This window comes from Misgurnus anguillicaudatus, chromosome 22, assembly GCF_027580225.2.
Source record: "Misgurnus anguillicaudatus chromosome 22, ASM2758022v2, whole genome shotgun sequence".
NCBI lineage: Eukaryota > Metazoa > Chordata > Actinopteri > Cypriniformes > Cobitidae > Misgurnus > Misgurnus anguillicaudatus.
The window spans coordinates 53,275,646-53,289,855 of NC_073358.2; the positions used below are offsets into that span (position 1 = coordinate 53,275,646).

The 14,210-nt window shown below is 39.0% G+C and overlaps 1 protein-coding gene across 5 annotated transcripts in view; it reads right to left on the bottom strand.

The window, feature by feature from the left end:
• Positions 1 to 562: 562 nt before the first annotated feature.
• dcc (DCC netrin 1 receptor) overlaps positions 563 to 14,210 on the bottom strand; it is a 252,392-nt gene continuing 238,744 nt past the window's right edge. For all 5 annotated transcript variants that reach the window (XM_073860302.1, XM_073860301.1, XM_073860300.1 and 2 more), the window contains 4 exons: positions 13,136 to 13,288; positions 12,431 to 12,655; positions 5,030 to 5,172; positions 563 to 2,720 (listed from right to left, as the gene is read on the bottom strand). In XM_073860302.1, the coding sequence (XP_073716403.1) occupies positions 2,631 to 2,720; positions 5,030 to 5,172; positions 12,431 to 12,655; positions 13,136 to 13,288 (611 nt within the window). In that variant the 3' untranslated portion in view covers positions 563 to 2,630. The remainder of the gene's footprint in view (positions 2,721 to 5,029; positions 5,173 to 12,430; positions 12,656 to 13,135; positions 13,289 to 14,210) is intronic.

Consider the following 14,210-nt stretch of genomic DNA (forward strand, 5'->3'; position numbering starts at 1 on the left):
TTTTCTATGCAGTATTTTATAAATGAGGCCCAAGGTCTTCAAGTCTGTTTAAAAAAACAAAAGAAATTCAGTTTATTTATTTGACAATGAAATCAAACTTTCTACACTTTTCATTATCAAAAACTTTATTATTATGAAAGAAAAAGAATGCACCATTCAAATAACATTTCTCTATAAAAAGGAACATTGGACTGCTCTACAGTGCATTACAAAACCAGCAAATGTATTACAACATCATGGGTAGAAACAGTCTGGAGGTTTGTGTTTTCAACAACACCCCTCTCTCCCTTCACATGGAAAATTTTCTTTTGTATTTCAACGACTACTCTAATTTGGTTAACAACGCTAAAATCAGACAATTTTAAGATTCAAGTCAAAAGACACGTAAGCGTGATTCTTCATCTTGTATTTGAACTAAAATCAACAGCGTGGGATCTTTCATCATCGTTTTGATCTTTGTTAGGGGTCAAAGTTTAATCGTTCACTGACTCTGTTAGTGTTTCTATTACACATCAGTTCAAGATCTCAATGATGTCAGTGTTAAATCAATCCCATCATTCACTGAATCCACAGACATAATCCAGCTGTCTGAAGAGACTGAATGAGACAAATCTTCACTTCAGTATGAATCTTTAGCTTCTGTGAAACACAAAGAAATCTTTCTCATTCAATACAAGGCAAGCACACCATCACATGATCATTGACATCCAATAATCACACATTAAGCCCCTTACCTGGCGCAGACCTTTTGAGTACGGGGCTGAAAAGGCGATGCACACCTTCAAATTAATCTCTGGCATGTTTTGGCTCTAAAAGCCTAATCTTGGTCTTGTTTTAAATAAGACACTTGAAAGTTTTTCACAGAAGTGTCTGGAGGTGAAAATATTCAATAAAAAATGTTAAAGCAGTTTACATTTATTGTAATAAATATAAAGAATGCAATAAATTAGATATTTTATTCATAAAATTATCATAAAAAGTAAGATAAGTGTTACAATTTTAGGGGTTTTACCAACAACAGCCACTAGGTGTCACTGGTTTGCTGCATACTCTTGTCACAAATTAATAAATTACTTTCACTGCATTATTATTGCTGCTAAAAGGTTTTGAAAAATATATTATTAGACCTTCTCAATGACATATTGTCTGTCGTGATAAAGCAAAATATTGAAGTAAACCCAGGTGTCAAGCTCACAGGGCAGTGCCAGTTTAGGCATGTTGTGCCAGTTCAGATGTATGGAATAAACTTTACTAACACGTGATGGTGTTCATTCATCCTCTAAACCATTTTAAAGATTGTGAGAAGATTTTTAAAAAAAACTCTTTCTGCTTCACAGAGAAGACGAGCGTCTGGAACCACATGAGGATGAGTGAAGACGACTAGGAAGAGTATCTTCTGATGTGTAACATAGAAACCTAACAGAGAACCACACATCTGTTATCATAGTGAAGTAAATCTTCCTTCTGAGCGAAATAAAACCTCTAGAAATAAATCACACTGTCTGCCAACAAAAAAGTTGAAATCATATATTAAATATATTAGTAAAAAACCACCGCCCATCCCATCCCACCTGAACCCGAGTCCCTGACGTCCATGAACTGTAGAGTAAAAAACACACCAGGCAGAGACTATCACACAATATCATCATGTGTGGCTACAGGGATCTGATCTTCATGAAAACACACACATGTACAACATACAAGAAACATATGAAAATATAGACACGTCTCTTCATGACACAACACCTGCTCACTTCATTCTCACTTCATTTCTCTCTTTGTGTTCGATAAGCAGAAATCAACATTTTCACACCGCGAATAAATAAAATATATAGGCACATAAAAAATGTCTCTTCCTCATAAAAATGCAAACAGAAAAGACAAGAAGGTAAAATACGAGTGATTTGGACAAAGCAGCGTCTCTTTCTATTGGATTTATGATGCATGAACGTGAATCGCTCGTCTTTCTGAAAACTCAAATTCATTCAACACACCATCATGTAAAAATATACCATATAGACATTATACTGTTTTTGTAACAAAGTGAGTCTTGTTCACAACACATGTCTACAAACCAAACGTAAAAGACTTCAAAATCTTTGATGCTGGATGGACAATTTAAACACAGTGAAAAACTAAGAAGAGAGTGTGAAGAAACAGGTAAGAATATATAATTCAGTGTTTTAAGGGATCTTGGCAGTAAGAAAGTGTTCAGATGTCAATGATGTGAGTTTATAAGATAACGTGACAGAGAGTCATCCAGGGCCGTGATCATCATTCCCAAATATCCTGGTTATACGTCCATCGATGCGGGATTTTCAGTGAGGATTCCTAAAATTCTCTCGGTCCCCGTATGTGGATCTGATCCGTGCACTGATAGGAGATTTGATGGGCTTCAGCGCTGAAGACTGAGCCAGCAAAACCCATGAGATCTGTGAGAAGAAACCACTATAAAATTCCAAACAACGCTAGAAAAGAGAGATTTTCCAACGGTCCGACGCTACAACTTTCCCTGCTGAGTTCAGGTTCAGGGTTTATACGGATGAGCGAGTCTCCAGAGTTTCTCTATCTAGGCGTCGGGATCCTCGGCAGGGATTGGAGTTCTGCGGTGTCGGACGTCTCTGTGTTTGTTAAAAAGCTGAACCTGTGATTGCGTTGAGTTGCTTCATTAAACCCTCCAGACTGGCCATCTGTTCACTTAGATCGTCCTGCTCGTACACCTGCAGAAGAAACACACCAGCGTTCATTTCAACATCCATGACATCCCTTCATCATTTGACATTAGAACTGAACAGATGCGCACATTTAAGAGCATTTGAGAGAGAAAGAGAGCATCAGTGTGAGAAAACCATTAGTCAAATAAAACATGAGCTCTTTATGGGCTAACTGATGAAAGTAAACTGGTGTTATGAGCTGATAGTAAAAGGTCAAACTGGTGTTGTTTTAAAAGCAGAAGCACACTGACATCTATCCTGGTTAGTTCATCACTTATTGCTTATCTATGAATGTTTTCAGTTCTGTCAGACCTTATCATTGTTTTCCTCTTTCAGATCAATGAAACTATCAATCACGCAGATGTTTTCTGATGGATGACATCATTTATTCAGATATCCTCCAGTCACGTATCACTGTTCACAATCTCATCACAGCAGCTTACACTAAACGATGAAAAGTGTTTCATGAAAAGATGTTTGTCACCCTAATAAACCAATATAAACTGAATACTGTGTATATATATATATTGTGGATGGTGTCTATGTGATGACTTAAGGGCTGGTCATATTATAAAGATAACTTTAACTATACAAAAACATCGTTTTAAAAAAAATCGTTTTATATAAAGACAATAGCAGAGTTCACACCACAACGATATAACGATAAAGATACAATAAAAAATATCATTGGGATCACTTTGAGTGATTTTTTCCCCAACTGATGAATGATAAAGCAATGACAGCCAATCAAATCTATTTCAACTTTAAGTGCACGTGCATTTTAAAAGACAGATGACACTGTGGAGAAGCTGAGCTTCATAACATAAAATTACCTCAAGTTTTGTTGAGTCCATGATGTTTGAAAGCCAATGTTGATATTTGAAATCACCTAAACAAACACGCCACTACCCCATCAGAATCTAGACCTGCTTTTGATAGACCCGCCCCACACATACGCAACCCGGCAAGGATGTTGGTTAGTAGACACGCTTCTTACTGCTGATTGGCTATAAGTGTGTTTTGGTAGTCGGCCCGTCTCCTTTTCCAAAGCGTTTTTCAAACATTGTGCACTCCACCTTTAAATTATCTAATGCTTTTTTCTACTAACTTCAACTTATTTATCTATATAGCACATTTAAATGAAACTGTGTTGCCCAAAGTGCTGCACAAACCATACCAAGCCCAATCCAACCTCAATTTACCAAACACATTTATAAGCAAAATAAAACAAATTTGCAAAAAAAAGTTGCAAAAAAACTCCCAGCAAATTTGCTATTTGGCAGACTATCTCACATTTTTGGGGTTATAATAGAGAATGGCTGATCCCCTTTAGCCTTCTTTGTACTACATTGACTATGCCTAAAGGTCAGATATTATTATATTACACAAACTGGATGAACTGTTTAGAGTTATGGACATCTGCATGGTTAACTTTATAGCCGCTGTATAAATGCAACAAGAACAGCAGATTTATACATTTAATGACATGTCAACAATTACAAGCGTTTTTATTAAAGGAAATATGCCATTGAAGGTAAATGATGTACACGAGTACAGCGCATAGCAAACAAATTGGCATAAAGTTATCTTTATCATCCAGTGGTGTGGACACTAACGTAGTTATGGTTATAGTTAAGATTATAATGTGAATGTTGTCATTCTGCTATAGGACGCCTGACTTCATACATGGACTGACAAACACATGAACACCTGCTGATTTAAAGAAGTTAGTTGTGTTCTAGTTGATATTTAATCTAATGAAATTTTAATGTAAGACACAGAAGCGTCCAATTAGCTTTTTGTAGATTTTCCTACGGAAGCACTGAAGCGTCTGATGGATGTCCGTTTGTTTACGAGCTCTGACAGGATAAAGGTCGCTCCAATTACACTGAAATCTGTCTGATGGAGAAGTTTCTTGACCTTTCCACACCTGACACCTCATGTATCCCATCGGTCCGTCTGTCCCGATAAACTATGAAAATCTCACACTCGTCTCTGAGGTAATACACCAGGTTATTTCCAAATTAATATTAAGCATCTCGCTCTCTCATTGGCCTTTTCAACAATTTGCAATAAAAAAAAAGTTTAACACAAATGTTTGATAAAAGGACTAAAGTGGAGGCAGAGACCTGAAGCTTACATCCATGAATAATTCTTTTTAAAACAAAGAAAAAAAAATCTGTTGCTTGAACTGTTGAAGAGAGAAAGTGTTATAATTTTTAAGAGTTGTCCTGTGTGCACGAGGACCTGATGAGTGTTTGATGATGATGATTAATGTTCAGTGTTAGTCTGTGATTCTGCTGCTGCTAACTTACACTCGCTGGGTCGTCGGGTTGTTTCTGTCCATCTTCAGCTGTCTCTGGTGCTGTCGGCACTGACACGGGCAATAACGGTGACCTCGCCTTCCCAGCCTGCCCCAGTGATGCTGTCTTCACCTGTGCTTTGGGTAAACTGCCACCTGTAAGCAGAAACAGAGGCGTGTCAGTGAGATGGGCGTGTCATCAGTGAGATGGGCGTGTCATCAGTGAGATTCCATCAGTAAGATGGGCGTGTCATCAGTGAGATGGGCGTGTCATTAGTAAGATGGGCGTGTCATCAGTAAGATAGGCGTGTCATCAGTGAGATTCCATCAGTGAGATGGGCGTGTCATCAGTGAGATGGGCGTGTCATCAGTGAGATGGGCGTGGCATCAGTGAGATGTCATCAGTGAGATCAGAGTCATTCAACTCTGATTCATGAATGTTCACACATTGGTCATGTTGGTCAATGGTGTAGTCTATTTTAGTTTCCTTAAAATAGCAACACAGCAACAATGCGCCTGAACACACGGCTGGTTTTCAGACCAGAACGCCCATGGGCGCTAAATTGGGCACAAATGCATTTGGTATTTAAAAAACTTGCCGCTAAACGTGAAAATGATCATTGCGCCGGATTAAAACTAGCAAAAAACACTTGCATTGTGCGCTGCATTGCTGATGGGCCCATTGAGTGAGACTCACATCTTTTGTCATCACAATAAAGCACAGTAAACATGAATAAATACAATCAACATGAGGATCTTATGTTAGCATTCTCAACATCTTAACTCTTTGATTTTCTTCCCATATGTGGGTCTGCAGTTAACTGTTATTGATCTGTGATGAACGTCTGCTGCTTCACCCAAAGCCTCCTGATCAGTTTAATTCTACAGCCATTTATGAGTAATATAGATATTCATCATTACTGTCAACAACATTCAAGATTAAAGAGTTAAGTTTGTTCAGTACATGAGAATCTAACAGCTGTTGAAGTACAGGACTTCTTCACACATCTCACAGTCCGAAGAAAACAACAAGCTGTCACGTTTCTCTAATGATGTGCTTTAAAAATAGCAAAGCTTCAACAGCAATTCACAACCTTTTATTACTCACAACAAATCCTGGCCCAGATATCTGCTGGAAACATTGTGTGCCAAACAAAACACAGACACAGTTCAATTCACTCCAGTATCATGACTTACAGATGTGTTTGATTAAAGGGACACTTCACCCATTTGCATTAAGCTTTGTACCGTTAGAACCCCAGTCATGTTTTTGAATGGTCGTGCACTAGTGATGCGCGGGTCAGCGTTTTTTCCATCCCGCGGGTCCCGCTTTTATGAAATATTTGGCCCGCCCCAACCCGCACCGCAACACTGTATCTATTTTTACAACCCGCACCGCCCCGCGCCCGCGACCATTAAAATAGACATATTAGGCATTTTTAATGTAAATAAAAAGAGGCTTTATTTCAGCCTAAGAGTGCTTGGAAACAGCCATTAGATTACATCGCCCTGTAAACTGGCAACAACATACACCAATGAGCCATAGAAACCAGCATGGTCATATTAATATAGAGATAGGATAATGATAAACCAGGGGTGTCCAATACATCGATCGCAAAGGCAATGCCGGTAGATCGCACAAAAGTCAACTGTGTATTGTCATGCTGCTTCATGCCTCCACGGAATATTGGCATTATGAGTAATTGTGAAACACTTAAGTCTTTTTGAGTTGCTGTGCCTTTCTTCTCATATGTGTTTTTATAAATCTTATGCCTGCCGCTGCAGCTCAGTCGTGTAAACTTCCGAAATTTACAAGCATGCAATTGCATCGCATTCTTCTTGCTTTCATGCACGAGCTGAAGCACGCGAGAGCGAGCGAACGAGGGAGAGAGAGAGAGAGAGAGAGAGAGAGAGGCAGCGTTGTGCTGATATATGCTTCTGATACTATTGTAATTTTCCTTCAAGTTTGTTTCACTAAATCTCCGCTATTTTAAACCGTACTCGACATGTGCTCCAGGATTTTTTTTAACTCCTCAAGAAAATAGAGTAATGGTGACATCCCTAAATCCAATGTAGAGATATATGCAGTAAAGTCCACGCATTTAAAGTGTTTTTAGCATGTAGAACTTGTCGGCTTTATCATTTTAAAAGTAGATCACCACACAAAAAAGCAGCATTTGTATTATCTATTCACAAATTCCCTACCTTAATTTCTCCTGCAGATCGTCTTTCATCTTTTAATTCTCCGTTTGTTTTGTTGTTGTGGCTGGCAGCCAGTGGAGCTAACGTACTTGGCGCTTCCGTGACGTCAAAGGTTTGGGGATATCAAGTTACGTTGCGCAAGTTACGTTGCGGAAGTTACGTTGCCACATAGGCCTACGTAATTTAACCTTATCAAAGAACGTAATTAAATGTAAAAATATATATTACCAAATATTTAATATATATGCTACAGGGAATTAGACGCAACATATACGTTTTTTAATTTTGTTTTTAATGACCCGCCCCAACCCGCCCCGCATTAAAGTTACAATTTCTTTACCCGCCCCAACCCGACCCGCGGGTTACCCGCGGGTTACGAGACGACCCGCGCATCACTATCGTGCACCATTCCCTCAGTTTCCCCTGAGAGGGGAGAAATACTGATTTCAGTGAGGCACTTCCTTCTTTCAATGATGTAAAAATCGTCATTTTGCGTCATTGAAAGAAGGAAATCCTGTATCTCTATTGAGTGTGAAAGACTACAGACACTCATTCCTCATTTTTCCAAGGTGGGGGCTATGGGTGGGACCCACTCACGCTTCAGACCAATTACAGATAAGTGGGTGGGACTTACGAAAATATACGAACACAGACCGAAAAAAAACGACCAGCCGCCATCTTTATGCTAAGCTAAGCTAAACAGAAGTTGTGGAGCGAGCCAGAATTCATGTTACAATAACAGTGGAAGTTAATCAATATTACATGGAAGAGGGTGATTTTACAAGCGTGATGCTCTAATCCGCTGTGCATTGCACCTTTATGAGCCACAATACTGCAAAGAGCTGAGGCAGATGTAGGAACAGAAGCCCGAGGAGAAGCCGGAGCCTGGGCGTCGGCTGGATAGAGGAGCCCGGTGAAGACGCAGCAACCATCGGCCTCTGCTGCGTAGAGAAGCTTGGACAGACTACTGCATGTTTTCTCGCTGTGTGCTTGCTTTATTACATTTCTGCATCAGATAAGGATATGGATGTTTGTTTGGTGAGGGTTTCTATGTAGGAGAGGAACTTTGCACGCGTTTGGAACGTTTATTTCACGGACATGTTTCGGTTTACGAGCAGACGCGCTGCGGAGTATATAAGCTTGGACGGACTCGCGCCGTTTGCTTTCGGTTTAACATTTCTGGATCAGATAAGGATATGGACGTTTGTTTTGTGAATGTTTCTGGTCGCGTGCTTATTTTAAAGACGTGTTTCGGTTTACGAGCACAAGCTCCAAGAGCTGAGGCAGCGCGTCTGTGGAGATATTATGCAGGGGACGCGTTTGTGTGGAGGATGCAGGGATAAACGGACGTCTGACTAAAGTGAGTGTTTATATTTTCTTTGTTATACTAACGTGGCATTTATATACACAATAGCATATCTGAGCGGTGTTTTATATGTCTACATTGTGAGAGCAGTGAGGCTGATATTACACAGATGTAATTACAGTAAACACGAGACAAAAAGAAAATTGGTAAAACTAAATAAACATTTAAAATGTATACACTTTTTTTAAGTACTTGGAAAGACATTTGTACTGCGGATCTGAAACTGCACGTTACTGTTTGAATAAGACTTTGCTACACACCAGACCAGAGTGTTATTGTGTGTACCACAATGTAACATCACGTTTAAAAGTAAATCATGATTGGTGTCTGTCAGACACAGTGGTGGTGGCTATTTTCTTTGTTTTACTAACGTGGCATTTATGTACATAATAGCATGTCTGAGCCGTGTTCCGATTAATGGGAGTGGCTTGCAGAGCTGTGCATTGTGGTGCATAGTGGCAGTTGTAGTTTTTCATACAAATGTGCTCTAAAGTCACATTTTGTCTTTTCTCTGTCAAATAGGCACAAAATTCTACATTTATGTTACATTTTGACTACAAATATGACTCACTTTCCATAAAGATTAATGTTCCTATCGGTGAAATGGCCCTTTAATACGAATATAGTATTATACAAACATTAGTACAAATACACCAGGACAGAGTCAGATCTGAGACTCGTTTTATTACACCGCAGAGACAGACTTTATAACCATTGAGGGATTTTTCTTCTGGTCATGACATCTATATAAAGGCTTTTTTAATTTAATTTCTCTTTATATTTATCACCCTACCACAACTTATTTTTACACACATTTAACTTCTGCCATCTGAAATTACACAAAATAATACATCTGGATTTAATAAGAAATGAATGTGGCAGAAATGTTTTGATTCTCTGTTATAATTACTGTTTGCCTCTAAAACTATCTTGACTTCACTATATGTGCACTTTCTCACCTGGTTCTTCATAGATGGATATAGTTTTAAAAAAAAATGAGACTGCAAGGTTCAGGTGAGAAGTGAAAGGCATTCATTACCTGACTGTCAACTTTTATTAGGTGAAAAAATATCTGTTAGTTAAATTGCCTTTGGTTGACAGCACAGAAAGAGAAAGAGAGCGAGACTGAAGCCCGTTTCACACAAACATTTCAGAAAATACACGGAAAATGCATCCTGGATTTTTTGTTCATTCACACTGCCAATGATTGCCGGCATCTGCAAGGTCCCGGAAAGACACGTGACCTGTTTAAAGTCCTGCACTATCTTCTACGCAGCGTCTGAACTTTGCATATTATTTATTATTTCTCTCTCCAGAAACCACTCGCGTGCATTTTTGTTTCTGATGAGACTATAAAGGAGCGCGTGACGCGTCGTTCTGTGCTGGTGAATGATCTCAGCTTCAGTGTAGATATTTGATGAGCTCCATGATCTCTGCTTTAATACAGTTCTCAGACATTTCTCATCATGACTGTTAATGTGCATTTAAAAACCCTTGTTTTGAGGAGCTGAACCATATATCTGGTTGGGATGACGCGCAGGCATTTTTGTTATTATTTTTGGCATTTTTGTTCACACAGAGGGTTTTCCGTGTATCTGACTAGGTCCTCTTCCCGTCAACGATCCCAAAAGATTTACGATACGTGTTTGCGTTCACACAGAAGCTTTTCTGGCAATTTTACGGGTATTTTCTGGGACTAAAGGTCTGTGTGAATGGGGTTTGAGAGAGAGAGAGAGAGAGAGAGAGAGAGAGAGAGAGAGAGAGAGAGAGAGAGAGCCAAGGCAGCTTTCACTTTGTCTACATATATTCAACTCAAGTTCACAGTGCTTCACATAGCTAAGAAATATATTTTTATTAAAATGACACAATGTGGTTTCTCCCCAACAGTGGCGGCCGGTGACTTATTTTTTCGAGGGCGCTCGATGCAAAGTTCATCACAACATGTATGTAGCCTGTCATGTGTGTGGTTCCTTTTTTCAAAATATGTGTCCTGCACTTCGAGAGATCGTGTGTGCATCACGTGTCTTGTCAAAACAAGCGCCTGCTGCAGACGCGTCCAAAGGGTCCATGACAAAAGAAACGCCCGCGTTTGCCAGATACTCGCATAATCTCATCATGCGTAATCAGAGTTTATTGTTAAGGGAGTGTCTTGTGTGTATTTTGTGAATGTAAGCGTCTCTTTTATCATAAACGGTTTTTGACGCATGTGCAGCAGGCACTTATTTTGACAAAACATGTGATGCACATGGTTCACATGATGCAACAAACACTTATTTTGAAAACGCAAACAACACATGACACTCCGGACACTTATTTTGAATTAGCGCCCCTCAGATGATCAGTCACGAGCCGCCACTGCTCCCAAACCTCATCTTACATTAACATCAAACTCCTTCAGTTATTGTATGTTTGATAAATGTTTAGTGTGGAGGGGGAGCATCAAGAAGAAGAAGAGGTGTTTCCAGTGAGTAAGGGTTTCATTCATTGTTCATAAATGAAGTGTAAATAGAGCAAACATCAGAGAGCTCTTGAACAGAATTCACATCACATAACTATAAATAGATGCTTTCACAGTAATAGCCAAGCCATTTTAATAATGGACAGCTATCTCTATCAGAAGATTCAGCGTGTTTTACATGCAGATATTTCAATTTCTCCATTGGTTTGCTTTAAGGGTGCATGCCACCACATAGTGCAGTGTTTCCCATCTCCAGTCCCTGCGTACCTCCTCCCAGAATGCTTAAGATGTCTCCTTATATACTGTAAGACACCTCATTCAACCCATCAGCCTCCTTCCAAGATGTTTGGTGCTGGTGTTTTATATACAGAGACGTCTGAAACACTGACCTACAGTATAGTCAACTGAATGAATTCATCTTAGAAACATGAAAACATTCAGGGCTTTTGAAAAAACATTCAGGGCTGAAGCCCCAGAAAACACCCTTTCACTTCGGCCTTGTGACAGCAATACAGACACATGAACAGAGAGACAGAGAGACTGATAGACGGACAGAGAGACTAATTGATTGGCAGATGAACAGACAGAAATGAAGCAAGTGTCCAGTAGTTGAAGATAAAGATGGAAATATGTCCATGCTGTCTTTACCTGAACATCCAGCAGAACTTTCATTATATCACAAACACAGATGAGCTTCATCTACTGAGAGATGTTTGAGGTTTCTCAGACAGAATCCATTAATAAAAATACAAAGAATCATTGCTGTGCATTGACTGGAAGAGAGCAAACGTCTAAAAATAAAATCCACGCTGAACATCTGAACAAAAAAAATCTCCATTCATACTCAGCAAGTATTGGCCGGCGAACTACATTCCCAAAAGTGTTTGAGGAAAACCAATTAAATCATAACTGCAGGGGAAACAAGCAGCGGTGTTACAACAGAGGAACAGATGAAGAAATCTGACACCTGGAGCTCTGGAGAACCTGAATCTCTCCAGTCAAGAAGATCTCATCTGAGGAGAAGAAACCCTGGAGCAAATACACATCCACTATATACACATCTGTGTCTCTACACAATTATTATATCTGCAATCAATCAACATTAAAATCACCAAACACACACAAACAAAGACACACACACGGTACATTATGATTTCCCATAGAGATTAATACACAACACAGCATAAAGCTCCAACAAAAGAATCTAATTTTTGTAAAATGTTTTCCACAATATCAACATCCAACTCATTTACATATAAAACCTGACATCACACTAAACACCTGAACACAACTTCTGTGTAAATCCTGCATGAGCAGATGAACTGAGAGAGATTCTAATAATATCATTTCAGTGTGTGTCTCACAGAAGAGTCAAAGATGCTGTTTACCTGTCTGAGGCATTATGGGATTGTAAACCTTGGGGTCAATGGTACCCATAGGTGGGGGTAGAAGTGGATTAGTGAAGCTGCGGAGGGGATGAGTGGGTCGGACACAGGCCGTAGGGATCGTTCGGCTGGGAATCTCTTCTGGAGCCGTCGGCTCGGACTGGACTGTAGGAATCAAAGGTTGTTGTGGCTGCGGAGACATCGGAGCAACACCTTCTGCTGGAAGAGCTGAGAATAAACACAAATACAAATCATTACAGATATCACTGCTAAAACAAACAGCAGGAGGTGGTTAGCTGATATATTGGTAAGATTTAGACAAACTGTGAACATCTGACATGAATAACACAAGAACAACATCTGCTTACATTTCACTTCAAATGCAAAACAAAGGCAGCAATATTTATTTAAATACTTATTAAATATTATTCATTTAAGGCAGAAACTAGGTGAAAAAAATCTGAAAATGTTGAAAATAAGTGATTTTTTTTAATAACTACAATTATTCAATTTGCAGTAATACAGCACTTGAGATTCACACTGCAGGAGAAATGAGTTTTCCTCTTTTTAGACTTCATGACAAAAGCTTGCATGTGAATGTTTCTGCATTGATGAGGTTTGTTTTATAAATGTAGTAATAAATGACACATTAACAATAAACTACACTGTAATGTGAATGTGTGTCTCTCTCTCAATAACTGTACAAACCTGTTGTGTAACTGCGCTCTACTGTGAGTGTAGAGAACGGCATCGGGCGCAAGCTGAATTTAGGGTGAGAAGTGTAACTGCAGGTGGGTGACGGTAAGATCCCCGGATACTGACTGCTGTCCAGTGTTGGTACTGGGATAGCACTCACCACCGCTACACACACACACACACAGAGAAAGAGAGATCTTATCATATCATATAAATCATTACATCAAAAGTATATACTATATCAGTGGTTTTCAAACTGGGGGCCGCGAGATGGTGCCAGGGGGGCCCCAGTTTTATGACATTTTATGAAATACATTAATTTAACATGAATTATGTGTCATTAAACCTAAAAAAATAAGGTTACTAACCAAAAGCACTACTTTTTTGTATAATTTAATGTTTTAGAACAGTTTTTTGTCACAAATTTTCTTTGGGGGGCCGCGAAGGAATGCACCGTACACAGGGAGGGGCACACACTGAAAAAGTTTGGGAACCACTGTACTATATTATATAAATACAGTATGAATACTTAATTTATACACATATTTTTTCTTAAAAGTATACATACATGTGTGTGAACATAATTATACACCATACACACACACATATATATATGATGTAAACAAAACCTTTTATTCTGCAAATGATTATTTGTTATTCAGCCCTAACTGTAAGCAGTTGTAGTTTTATTAATGTGAATAGAGGACTTTGACTTTGTTTTTGGGGTAATATCAGTCAATGTAATCCCAGTAAAGTGTCAGTGTGCAGTGAATAAGAGTAAAGCTGTGAGATCAGATCAGATCAGATCCATTACTCATGTGTAAATATTTAAACACATACAAGAGAAGATCTGTTTCCAATTCAAACCCTTGAGAGAAACATCTACAAACCCATTAATCTGCTTTAAAACTGATCAATAATCTGAACAACAGAACACACGTCTACACAAACAAAGCAACATTTATCACACATGAATGCTGCTCAGACAGTCTACACAACACTATACACACTCACAACCTTAAATGTGTTAAGTGTGTCTGTGTGTGTGTGTGTGTGTGTGTGTGTGTGTGTGTGCGTGTCTTGGCTT